General features: G+C 42.8%; 1 protein-coding gene across 1 annotated transcript; it reads left to right on the top strand.

The window, feature by feature from the left end:
* Nucleotides 1–1,664: 1,664 nt before the first annotated feature.
* Nucleotides 1,665–5,787, top strand: LOC104678461 (60S ribosomal protein L8-like). Its single transcript, XM_030938013.1, has 4 exons — nt 1,665–1,675; nt 2,733–2,887; nt 5,150–5,481; nt 5,677–5,787. Exons 1-4 carry the CDS (start codon nt 1,665–1,667, stop codon nt 5,785–5,787), a joined length of 609 nt encoding a protein of 202 aa, XP_030793873.1.
* Nucleotides 5,788–13,539: the final 7,752 nt, after the last annotated feature.

Raw genomic sequence — 13,539 nt, 5'->3', positions numbered from 1 at the left:
AAAGGAGACTGTGCCTCTCAAAGATGAGTCTTGAAGGAAGAGTTGGAGTTAGAGAGAGCAGGGAGGACAGGCTCATCTCAAGCAGAGGTAACTCCATTAATAAAGATACACAGGAGAGATGTACGTTATTTCTGCAGACAAAACCTTGAGTTGGGGCCTCTACAGAGATGAGGCAGGAGGGTTGAGTTGGCTTCTGTGTGCTGCAGAGATGGTAATGCTCAACTGAATTTAGGCCAGGCGTGACAGGACCAGAGGCTCTAGAACCCCCGTCCTAGACAAGGTGAGCAGGGAGGCTAGTTTGGAGGCTGTTGCAATGGTTCAGGTAAAGTTGAGGAGGTGGAGAAGGGTGGTAGAGATGAAGAGGAGGATGTGGATCAAGAAATATTTAGGAGACAAAATTGGCAGGACATGGTGTTTGGTTGGCTGTAGTGACTGAAGGACAGGATGGCTATGGAATGATAACTGAGCCAGCTAACAGTAACTGTCTCTATACGACATGAAACAGCATCTTAGTCCGTTCTTGGAATTTGCCAATGTAGAGCGGATCTAAGTGAAATTTCCTCTTGTCTGCCTAGTGATTTATAACAATTTGCAGATGTAACATGGCCCCCAGTACATTTGTGGCACTGTGGTTCTGTCACATTTATCCTAAAGCTCAGTTGCAACAGAACAAAAATATGTCTTTGTTCCTAAAATACTCTTCCTTGAGAAAATTCAGTTTCCAATATAGCACCCCCAAAGTTAATTCATAGAAAAGGCAGTGAATGATCATATAATTATAACATTGTGTCTAGAAGGCTGACCTGATTGAATCTCTCCTTTGCTGCTTGTAAGTGCTTTTTTTGTAATTTTATTTAAACAAAATTAACATGTTTTATTTGTAATTGTAGGTGAGAATTGTGTTTAGTGCATTGTTTTTATTTATTTAATGGAAGTGTTTTTCAAAAGCATGATAGAATATTTTCATGAAAGGCTTGAATCTCAGAAGCATTATTTAAATAACCTGATCACTTTTGTGGCTGGAACTGTCTGTCTATTTTGTGTTGCCTATAACAGAATACCTGAAACTGAGTAATTTATAAAGAAAAATAATTTCTTTATTGTAGTTATGGAGGTTGAGAAGTCCAAGGTCAAGGGACCACATTTGGGGAGAGCCTTCTTGCTGGTGGGGACCCTCTGCAAAGTCCCCATGTGGCACAGGGCATCCCATGGCAAAGGGGGCAGAGAGTGCTCACTCAGGTCTCTCATCTTATAAAGCCATCAGTCCCACTCCCGTGATTACCCATTAATCCATTAACCCACTTATCCATTAATCTATTAATGGATGAATCCATTCTTGAGGGCAGAGCCCTCATGACCCAGTCACCTCTTAAAGGTTCCATTTCTCAATACTGCTCCACTGGGCATTACATTTCAACATGAGTTTTGGAGGGGAGAAATAGTCAATCCATAGTAAACTATAAATGTAGATCACAAAGCTCACTTTTTGATTCATCCCATCCCCTGGATCAGAAGGTTATATTCAGGATGGACAAGATCATGCAGTGTGTCTAACTGGTTGGGTCAGGTAGATCTACCCTCTCTGCCACCCAACCCCACTCAGCATAGCTGACAGTAGGAAAAAAAAAAAAAAAAAAGAGGTGCCTTATTATTTGCTGTCCACGATGCGTAAGAAGTGATTGGCTGAGAAGATGTCTCAAAAAGGTGTTCAGTCAAACCACTGGGTAATTCATTTAAATAACTTGTTAACTTTTTTCTACTTCTGAATTAGTTTTTAAACAGAATTCATCAACAGCATTTTTTTTTTTACCATTGTGTAAATAACAATAGCAAACCTTAAATGAAACTATCTTGTGTAATATAGTAATCCCCTAAGATTTAAGAGAGCTTTCGAGCCTCAGTTATCATTTCCACTTAATCTTTAGTGCCAGCTAACCAGGAAGCTCCTAAAATTAGAGCTCTTAATCAGTGATGCCATTCATGAACACCAAAACAGATTCATCACTTTCTTTTTTTTCCTTTGCAGCATTTTGTTAATAGAGATTATAATAGAAATGTTTCCATTTCAGGCATACCTAAGAACTGCCATTGAAAATGAAATGGTAGTCCTTTGCATGGCTTTCTTAGCCCAGAGTGGATAGAAAAGATAATCAGCCCACTGAGTTAATCCCTCAGCTGTGTCCTTACAGGGCGTGGGAATTTGTTCACCAGATTTGTCCATTTTATGCTCTGTAGCCAACATATGGCAAACCCAGGCCAGCTTGAACGCAAGAGTCTTAGTTCAAAGAAACTGCCTTTTCCCAATCAGGCAAATCATGAGGTGCTTTTTGAAAACCAGCCATGTCCCAGTGTCTGCCACAGTCTCTGTGGCAGGAGTTATCTGGTCCTGGGTTCAAGTTCTGACTCTCCCAACATACTAGCTGTAGGGCCTTGAATAAATCACTTGAACTCTCTGAACTTCAGTTGCCTATTCCATAAAAAAGAGATAAAAATAGGGTTGCTGTGAAGGTGGAATGTGACAATTCACATAAAGCACAGTGCCTAGCTGAGCAAACACTCAGTAAATGTTAGCTATTAGAATTGGTATTTTTAAGCGTTTTAACTTTTAAGTTTAAACAACTGGTAATTCTATTGTCAGAAGTGAATGGAAAACTAGAACATTTTACATTTTCAGAGAGGCACCACTTTTAAGTATTTATATATATGTTTAAAAACACATTTTTCTTTTTTAGGCCAATTGTATCTGAGAGAAATGAACTTCTTATTCAGTTTTTATCAGACTTAAGTTTAACTGTGGATGGGTTTATTGGTCACTACAAATTCAGGCCAAAAAAACTGCCGGCAACTACAGCACAGCCTGTCACCACCACATTCCCTGTAACCACAGGTAAGTTTTTCTGTTTGAAAGTTTGTGTCAAAAACTTTAGGAGTATAAGAATAATTCTTTTAAAGTAGAAAAAAAATAAGAGAAAGATATTTGAAATTAAAGTTAAATAGGATGAAAGCTTTGGTAAGAGAATAATATGACTGCATTAATGAAAGAAAGGTGTAGGGGGTAAGAATGCTTATAAGCTAATAGTTTTTAAATATCTGGTAAGAAAATTATGACCATTGAACAATGACTAGGAAGCCTATTATAAGCACAGATCATTCTGAGCCTAAGTTTCCGTTTCCGGAACTGACAAAATTGTCGTTTGCTTTTTATTACATAGAATTGTGATATTTTAGGTTGAAGTTTTAGGGCCTTGCTGTTTTTCATATTCTACCAATGTTTGTTTTTGATTTTTTGTTTTTTGTTTTTGTTTGCTTCTCAGCGAAATGTCATATAAAATGTTATTTATTTATTTATTTATTTTCAAATCGGAGTAAATTAAACAACAATATTCAATGAAGTACAGAGGCTGGTTGGGAAACTGGCCTGGGTGCTGAGGCATGATGTAGGGAGGCAGGGTCTCTGTAGCTAGTACCTGGCCTATCAGTTCCACCCCCTGGGATTTCAGGCCTCAGATCTAAAAATCCAAATCTAGGGAGGAGGGGGAAAAGCAGGAAGGAAAGACTGAAGGTTAAGATATAAAATAGGCTGAAATAAGCCCAGCTTTATTGCCCCCATTTTCCATGTACACCCAGACTGAGGCTGAGTACAGGCAGGCACCTCTGGGTCTAACGTTTCCTCTCCGCAAGTGCGCCACCGTGTGGTCTGGATGTGTACTGCCTCATTGTAACTGCTGTATTTCTCCAGCTCAGCTCAATAAGCCTTGGTGTCCATGTTCTTTCCAGTGAATTATCCGGTCACACCCATTGAGCTAGTGGTTCCCCTGCTTTTATCTCCATCCTGAACTTTCTCTGAAATCGCAAGCATGGATTTGTAATTCTCTCCTGGACACAATGTGACTGTAGCTGTTTAAATGAAAGCATATACAAACTTGTTTTTGTCACACTATTTTCTGCCTCAAACCTACTTCTCCACTTATTTTCCCAAGCATGTCCACAGCATCAGTAGCCTCACTCAGGGTCATCTTTGATACACTCTGTCTTTTCTCCCGACCTCATGCCCCACCCCGCTCCCATCACACCAAGCAGACCATGTTGTTCTTCCATTAAATGTATAGTCTACAGCTATGCTATCCAATATGGCAGCCACTGTGAGCACTTAAAATGTGGCTATGATATTGGGGAACTGAATTTTTAATTTAATTTTAATGAATTTAAAATTGAAAAGCCTCATGTGACTAGTGACTACCAGATTGGACCACATGGGAGCCCAAACCCCTTCCCGTGGTATGTCAGACCCTTCACACTTTGTCCCCAGCCTCTCTTTCTAGTTTCGTCTTCAGGCCTTGCCAACTCTCTCCTATGCTCTAAGTATTTTTGTTTTCATCCTGTGTGTGGGGGAAGCTGTTGATGGGTTTAAGCAAAGTTCAGGATTAGTTTCACATTTTACAAAGATCACTATGGCCACTGCCAGGTGAGTGAATCGTAGAAGTCCAGCGGGTCATCAGAATCTCATGCTGGTCCAGGTGAACTGTGCTACGGCACAAATTCAAAGAGAAGTCAAGAGATAAGAGGGAGACAGTGACAGGCCTTGGTGATTCATTGGACTAGGGAGGTCAGGGAGGTGTCAGGAATACCTCCCAGGTCCTGGGCTTGCACAGCTGGGGTGATACTGCCACTGTTCACTGAGGTAGAGAACTGGATTCGGAGGTGGATTTATAAATTAGGCAGTGGCTTTGTTGGGTTTGAGGTGTCTGTGAGATTTTCCAGTGGATATGCTATGCATAGGGATACATGGGTCTCCAGACCAAAAGAAAGATTTTTTTGTTTTGTTTTGAGACGGAGTTTCACTCTTGTTGCCCAGGCTGGAGTGCAGTGGCACGATCTCGGCTCACCGCAACCTCCACCTCCCGGGTTCAAGGGATTCTCCTGCCTCAGCCTCCTGAGTAGCTGGGATTACAGGCATGTGCCACCAAGCCTGGCTAATTTTGTATTTTTAGTAGAGACGGGGTTTCTCCATGTTGGTCAGGCTGGTCTTGAACTCCTGACCTCAGCTGATGCACCCTCCTCGGCCTCCCAAAGTGCTGGGATTACAGGCCTGAGCCACCACGCCTGGCCATCCAAAAGAAAGATTTAAGCCAGATTTAAATTTAAGAGTGACCCATCACCCACAACCCGGGCCACAACGCACGCCTCGCCAAGGTGATCTTCCGGGATCCGTACCGGTTTAAGAAGTGGGTGGAGCTGTTCATTGCTGCCGAGGGCATTCACACGGACCAGTTTGTGTATTGCGGCAAGAAGGCCCAACTCAACATTGGCAGTGTGCTCCCTGTGGGCACCATGCCCGAGGGTATGATCGTGTGCTGCCTGGAGGAAAAGCCTGGAGGCCGTAGCAAGCTGTCCTGGGCATCTGGGAACTATGCCACCATTATCTCCCACAACGCTGAGCCCAAGAAGACCCGTGTGAAGCTGCCCTCTGGCTCCAAGAAGGTTATCTTCTCAGCCAACAGAGCTGTGGTTGGTGTGGTGGCTGGAGGTTGCTGAATTGACAAACCCATCTTGAAGGCTGGCTGAGCCTACCACAAATATAAGGCAAAGGGGAACTGCTGGCCACAAGTTTGGGATGTGGCCATGAACCCTATGGAGCATCCTTTTGGAGGCGGCAACCACCAGCTCATCGGTAAGCCCTCCACCGTCTGCAGAGATGACCCTGCTGGCTGCAAAGTGGGTCTCATTGCTGCCCGCCTGACTGGACATCTCTGGGGAACCAAGACCGTGCAGGAGAAAGAGAACTAGTGCTGAGGGGCCCAATAAAGTTTGTCTTTATGCCAAAAAAAAAAAAAATTAGGAGTCATCAATACATAGATAGTTGAAACAATGATCAAGAACGAGATGACCTAGAGAGTGATTGAGGGCAGGAGGAGGAGAGGAGCTGAGATTAACCCTCTAGAAACGTCCAGCTTTTAAAAGAGAAGATTACACTGGCAAAGGAGATTGAAAAGGAGTTGCGAGGGAGAAGGGAGGAGAACTGGGAAGATGTGTTGTGAAAGCTGAAAGCCGTGGAAGGGAATGTTTCAAAAGGGAGTGATCAGTGAGTCAAGCATTGGTGAGACTTCCAGTAAGGGAGGACTACAATGTTTCCATTTGGTTTCATGACATGGAGGCTACTGGAGACGCCAGCACAATCTATGTATGTGGCGTTGCGCTGGCAGAACCCAGACAGTGTGTGCTGAGGGGAGTGTGGAACACAGCAAATTGAAATAGGAAATTCAGTAGCTCATTCCCCAAGTTCGGCCTTAAAGAAGAAGGAGAGGCTTTGAGAGTCTTAAAGCTGCTTATGTTGATGGGAGTAACTAGCAAAGAAGAAGAAGGCAATGGCAGACAGAAGCAATAAACTGAGAAGGAAAGTTTCGGCAAAGGTGCGAGGGGCTGGCTCCAGAGGACTCACAGAAGGCACGACTCCAGGTCGGAGGAGGTGTCCCCTCTCTCGGAGGAGGAAAAGAAGAGAGATGGTATAAAGATGACTTGGCGGTTTGGTGGGGATCTCGAGGACATTTTCTGCTATGCTTCTCTTCTTCCTGGAAAATAGGCAGGGTCACCTCTGAGAGGGAGAAGGGAGTGGCAGCACGGGAGGTTAGGAGAATGAGAAAGAATCTGAAAAACTGCTGTGGAAATCGGAGAGTAGGCTGATCTCCAGCCTGTCACTCTGCTGAAGGCCCATTTGTGTAATCAGTTGTCTGAGGGCAGGCACAGGAAAAACAGATTTCTCTGCAGATTCATACAGGGCTAAAGGACAGAGGGGAAGGACCTTAAGGCATTGTGTAGAAAATGATTGAAATAATGGACCGTGGAGGTGAAATAGAATTGCCAAGGAAGTAAAGACAGGCCAGGGTTGATGGGTTGGAAAAAATGAGAGCAGCCAATGTGTTGAACCATCAAAGATGGAAGAAAACGTAGTCATAGAGTAATTAAATAAATAAGCTTGAAGGGGAGAACGCTGGATGCCAGCAGGTCTAAATTTGACAGACTGACAATGAACAGCCATAGCATGAAGACATCCGAGGCCAGAACTGAGTGTCTAGGAAAGTCCCTGGCGTAGATGAGGCCACAGGACTGCGGGATCAGGCATGTGAGGGTGAACCCACAGAAACAATCTCGGGAACACAGCCAGGGAGGGCCGAGAACCGGGGACCAGCTTTGTGAGTGAAGAGCAAGGAGACAGGTGACAGTTAAAATGAGGAGGGAAGGAGAGAGCCAGTGACTCGCAGACCAGACAGCAGGCCCCACCAAAGCGGGAGAAGGGCATGTGGGACGCCCACCCCACTTCCAGACTGACCTTCCGAGGCTGAGAAGCAGCGGGTTCCCAATGGGCGCGGGAAAGGGCTCGCCATCAGAGACGCCACAACTTTTTGACTCGGTTAATTGAGTAAATTTAATTTTGTAAATTTACAGCTGAAGTGAGTTTCCCAACTTCTGGAACAGTGGTGTGACTCTTCCCTTCCAAACACCTTCTGAGCTCTTTCTGTGTCTCTCTCTTTTTAAAAATGCATATTTAAGCTATTATATATATTTTAACATTAAATTACATATGTTTTAATATTGCTGTGTGCTTCAGATTCTTTTTGGAGTTAAGTAGGGGGTACAGGCTGGGCGCTGTGGCTTACGCCTGTAATCCCAGCACTTTAGGAGGCCAAGGCAGGCAAATCACCTGAGATCAGGAGTTCAAGACCAGCTTGGCCAACATGGCGAACCCGAGTCTCTACTAAAAATACAAAAGTTGACCACGTGTGGTGGTGCACACCTGTATTCCCAGCTACTCTGGAGGCTGAGGCAGGAGAATCGCTTGAACCCGGGAGGCAGAGCTTGCAGTGAGCTAAGATCACACCACTCCCAGAGCAAGACTCCATCTCAAAACAAACAAATAAATAATAAATTAACAGAGGAGTTGGTGGGGTCTGTTGGAAGAGCAATATTACAATTGCGGATATTCACCCAACAAGGGCAATTCTGTTATCATGGTTCTGTTTAGTTTTTCCTAGCATATTGTCACACAGAAAGAAACAATTAGCAACTATTTTTGAAATATTTTTAAGGTGATTATGAGGATGAACTATTTTCACATTGTTAACCCAGGGTTTCTCAGCCTTGGCACTGTTTATATTTTGGGTCAGATCCTTCTGTGTTGCCAGGAGTGTCCTTTTCTCTGTGGGATGTCAGCAGCGTCTCTGGCACCCACTAGATGCCAGCAGCACCCTCTAGTTGTGATAACCAGAAATGTTTCTAGATATTGCCAGGTGTCTACTGGGGGCAGCATCACCCGTACTTACTTGTACTTAAGAACTTCTGTGTTTTGTCTGTTTGGTTTACTTTTAAATTTGTCTGCTTCTTAGTTTTTAAGACCCTTATAGCCAGTGCCAGGCTCAAAATAAATATTTAGTGATTGGTTGCATCTAATTACAGATGTAACACACTTTACACATGAACAGTATTTCTAAAAACCTATACTACTCATGTTGAGGCAATTGCATATTTTAAGGACGTCCTCAGGGGAACACCCTGGGATTCCTTTTGTAAAGTGAGAGATTAAGCTACGTTCTGTGAGTTCCAATTTGTTGTACTGGGTTTTTCTAAACAGGGCACACACTCAGAGTATGTCTATATTTTCTTATAGCATTAGTTTTATACAAAGGAAGAAGAGAACAGGGCTACATTTGTACTATCTTTGATCTCAGGTTTAAAATTCAGTAGAGGGTATTGAGCTGCCCTGGTGAAATTAGAGCAGTAGTTGGTAGCATGGAGAATTTATTTTGCATGGTTTTAAATTTTCTCTTCTCAGTGATAGATTGGTGGCTCAGGGAAATAAATGATAAGTTTAAATGGGTGGATTCAGAACTAAAGACCAGTTATGCTTGAATTCACTTTTCCTGAAACTTATGTCTTCTTTGAATTAAGGTTTAAAGCCCACTGTGGTCCTGTGTCAACAAAAGTGTAGATGGACGGGGACTCTGGAGGGCAACTATTGTTCAAGTGACTTTGGTAAGAAAGAAAAGCCAGTCTTTTTCTCTTTAACCAGAAACTTGAGGCTGCATGCTTCATCTCAAAGGAATTCCTATGAATTTATGGCAAAGGGTCAGTAACACCACTCGTTTATCCAAGAAAATACTTGCCTGTACACGAGAATGGTCAAATTGTTAGATTTCACAACTGAGAAAAATATGGATTTAGAAAATATAATTTTTTTCATATAAGTTTAATAATTTGGGTCTTGTTACATGGTACTGCCACACTGTGTATTCTGGCTGACTATTCCCACAAAAAAACCTATATACTTTTTTCCTTACATATTTTTCATATGTAGAGTATTTTTTCACACATCTGTACTTCAACTTAAGTAAATTAGAAACATACCCAAACTTATATTCAGAAGCTGGCCTCTCTCAGAAGAAATTCAAGTATTTCCCCTGTACTGCCTTTCCAAAGTACTGAAGCAAAAGTTGGAAATCTGGAGTCCATTTGGAAACTCTTACAAACTGGAACCTGAGGAGGTATTCTTTAATGATTTAGAATTTTTAGAGTTTTTTCCAATGGAAAAATTGTACCATCTATGGAAGCTACTTAAGAGCAAAAGATACAAAATTTAATTATCTCAGTTATTTTCTAAGTGGCTTAAAAGGAACATTTAAGACAAATCTTATCAGGAAGAGCAAGTTGCTATGGCCTAAATAGGTTTCCCCAAACCAAACTTCCCCCAGAGAGGCTTTGCTTGCTTTTTCTGTGCCTTGAAGTGACGTCTGTAGTCCAGACGAGCTGTATCATAGTGAAGGTGTGAAGACACTGAAGACTCTGGGGCCCTAAACCTTACTAGAGTTCACATGCTGAAATTCAAATAACTGGCATAAAAGTGAAAGCAACACCACGTGTAATTGCTACCACGTCCGGTTTACTCTTCTGTAGGAGGTGCTTCAGGAAGTCTCCCTCCCTGTGTCTTGGGAGCCACTGATTCCACCTGACTATACACTGAATTTTGCAGTGAACACTCATCACACAGGATCAAAGTAAAGCATCATAGGAATTCTGATTTTATGAACATTGCACACTGCCTGAGCAGTGAGTGTTCACTTTATTCTGAAGGAGTCAGATTAACCCAGTCCAAAACTTGATTTATTCCATTAATGTGACCACTTACATGGCAAAATGACCAAATCTATCACCAGCCACTGGTTCTCAACCAGGGCTGGTAATGGTTCCCTGGGGAGTGGTAGACATGTTAGATTACTGCATTTTTTTGGTTGTCACAATAACTAGGAACTGCTACTGATTTTTCTAGGAAGGACAAGGCTGGTAAAAAATGTATTCAGGCCAGGTGAGGTGGCTCACACCTGTAATCCCAGCACTTTGGGAGGCCGAGGCAGGCGGATCATTTGAGGTCGGGAGTTCGAGACCAGCCTGACCAACATGGAGAAACCCTGTCTCTACTAAAAATGCAAAATTAGCTGGGTGTGGTGGCACATGCCTGTAATCCCAGCTACTTGGGAGGCTGAGGCAGGAGAATTGCTTGAACCCGGGAGGCGGAGGTTGTGGTGAGCTGAGATCATACCATTGCACTCCAGCCCGGGCAACAAGAGTGAAACTCCGTCTCAGAACAAACAAACAAACAAACAAACAAAACCATATTCAGTGCAAGTCCTACACCATGAGGAACTGTCCTCACTCAAGCCCCCAGAATGCCAGAAGCACCTCCGTGAGAAAGACAGCATCTTTCCTTCTGTGGCACTAAAGAGAGACTTTTCTCAGAGTGTCTGATGGAAAAAACAGGGGATTATGTAATGAAAATCAACTGAATTTTACTAGAGTTTTTTTAAGAAAAATGTTTAAGTTAATACCTCAGTTCTATACTTCAGCTTGTTAAATGAAATAAACAAGAGTGGATAAGAAAGAGAATAGACCACAGAAGACAGAGTTTTACTGATAATTAGACAGAGGTGAGGACCCAGGGAATGAACAAAAGTTCGGGAAGAAAGGACAGCTGCAGAGAAGGGTGAGGAGAACACAGAAAGGTGGCTACACACCCACACCGACTCAAAGACTCACATCTTAGTGGCCCAAACCCGCATTGCGCAATCTCTTAGCATGGTGTTGGCTCTACAGATACAAGGTCTTTTTGAGTATTCACAGGTAGAGCCTCATAAGCCAGACTATCCCCTATCTGACAATCAACCACATGTTGGATAAAACATTTTAAAGAGTTTCAGCCTTGGCAATGGACCGCAGTGTGGCAAGTATTTAGGCTTCTCTTCTAGTTATCAGTCCCCAACAACCAGGGTAACATGACAGCTCCAACCTGCATTTTGGTGACAAATGTACAGAAGCAAATGTGAAACCTCTATGAGGGCCTTTTCTTTAACATTAAAATATTTCGTATCTGAAACTTAGAAGAATGTAAACTTGTTTTTCAGTTCTGCTTGCATTTGTCTTCACTGTCACATCATTTCAAAATGTTTTCTTCTGCAGTATTAGCCGGCACTGTCATCACAACCGTCACTCGTGGTGGAAGTTTGCACGCCACAGTCTCGATCATCAACATCTACAAAGAGGGAAATTTGGCGATTCAGCAGGCGGGCAAGAACATGAGTGCCAGGCTCACTGTGGTCTGCAAGCAGTGCCCTCTCCTCAGAAGAGGTGAGTAGGGAGAAAACTGGGTCTCTCTGAGCAAGCCATGGATTTTCCATGCCATGGTTGGTCTGGGGAAGTAAAATCAGGGCTAATAATGTTGCCCACTTCTTTCAGAGCAGGAAGGCCTTTGGAGTCAGGAAGAATTGGGATCTCATCCAGGTCCTTGTAACTTGTGGCAGAAGAAGGGGTAGTGGACATGATGAACAAGTGAAAGAAGTGTTTGAAGTTGAGTCAATAAGCAACAGACACACAGAGCAGTGCAGGGTGGAGAGATTTTAGATTATTGCACTTAAGGTGCCAGTACTGTCTAGGTTTAAAGAAAATATCCAGCAGCCAACAGGAAATGCAGACCCGATGTTCAGAAGAGGAAGGTATATCTGGGCTAGACTCAAAGATCTGGGAATCATTTGCAGAGATAGGACTATTAAGTCCATGGATGGGAATGAGTTTATTGAAAGAAATTACGAAAAACAGACAGTTACTCTAGAGCTAGAGGCACATGACTTTTTAGGAATATATATTTAACAACTTATAAAAGTAACATATGTTTCATGGTTTTTAAAAAGTTGAAATAAGTAGGTAAGAGTATTAAAAGTGAAACCCTTTTCTGTTCCCTAGAAGTACTCTGAAAAGTTCCTTCCAGCCAGACATGGTAGCTCATGCCTGTAATCCCAGCATTTTGGGAGGCCAAGGTGGGAGGATTCTTGAGCCCAGAAGTTCGAGACCAGACTGGGTGATGTAGTGAGACCCTATTTCAAAAAAAATAAATTAAGTTCCTTCCAGAAAGTTTCTATCCGTATAAAGCATGGGCATATACACTTATGGAATCATACTACACACAAGTTCTGCAATTTTTCCCCTACATAAGCTCTAGACATCTTTCCATAACAACACACAGAGACAGATCTCTTTCTTTGGAATGGTGTCATGCCTGGTATTCCACCACGTGATATACCATGATTTCTCAGTTCAACCTCAGCTCATTCCTTCCTCAGTCTTGTTACGAACATCTTCGACAAGAAACCAAACCAAACCACACACACATACACACTCACACACAATGAGAGAGAGAGAGAGAGAGAGACAGAATATCCACTTCAAGAAAGCTTTACCGTCCCAGCAATTTAGGAGGCTGAGATGGGAGGATTAGTTCAGCCCAAGAATTAGAGACCAGCGTGGGCAACATAGTGACACCTCCTCTCTACTAAAAATCAAAAAATGTATCCGGATGTGGTGGTGTGCACCTGTGGTCCCAGCTACTCGTGAGGCTGAGGCAGGAGGATGCCTTGAACCTAGTAGGTCGAGGCTGCAGTGAGTCATGATCACACCACTGCACTCCAGCCTGGGTGACAGAGCAAGGCTGTCTAAAAAAAGAAAAAATTAAAAAATAAAGCAACCTTTACTGTGAATTCAGATTGTTCAGAAAAGTCAGGAGGCTAGTAGCCTCATGTTGACTCTCCAGAGAGAATCACAAAAGCTCTGTAAAAGAGAAACATTTCTTTCCAGAACTGCCAGAACAGCAGATATTGTATCTCAAGATCCTATAAGGTCTCATAATGCTGCTAGCACTTCAGCCTTGAGGCAGTATTGCTTGCCTAGACTCTCACAGGCCACTGTGATGACAAGGTCAACCCACACAGGAAAATACAAGAGAAAAAGGACACATTTTCTCTATGACACACCAGGGGAAAGGGAAATTAAAGGAGGAATTAACACATACCTTTTTTTCTGATTTATTTCTGAGGTAATATAAATATTCAGAGTTACCCAACACCTCAGGCCCCAGTCTAGGCCTAACTTAGCCAGTCACACCAATATATAAAAACATAGTATAACCAATATAAGTACTCTTGACATTGATGTTTTGCAAGAAAC

Source organism: Rhinopithecus roxellana, chromosome 1 (genome assembly GCF_007565055.1).
Source record: "Rhinopithecus roxellana isolate Shanxi Qingling chromosome 1, ASM756505v1, whole genome shotgun sequence".
NCBI classification, from domain to species: Eukaryota; Metazoa; Chordata; class Mammalia; order Primates; family Cercopithecidae; genus Rhinopithecus; species Rhinopithecus roxellana.
Note: the sequence above shows the minus strand (reverse complement) of the source record. Positions and strands in the feature narration are given on the sequence as shown.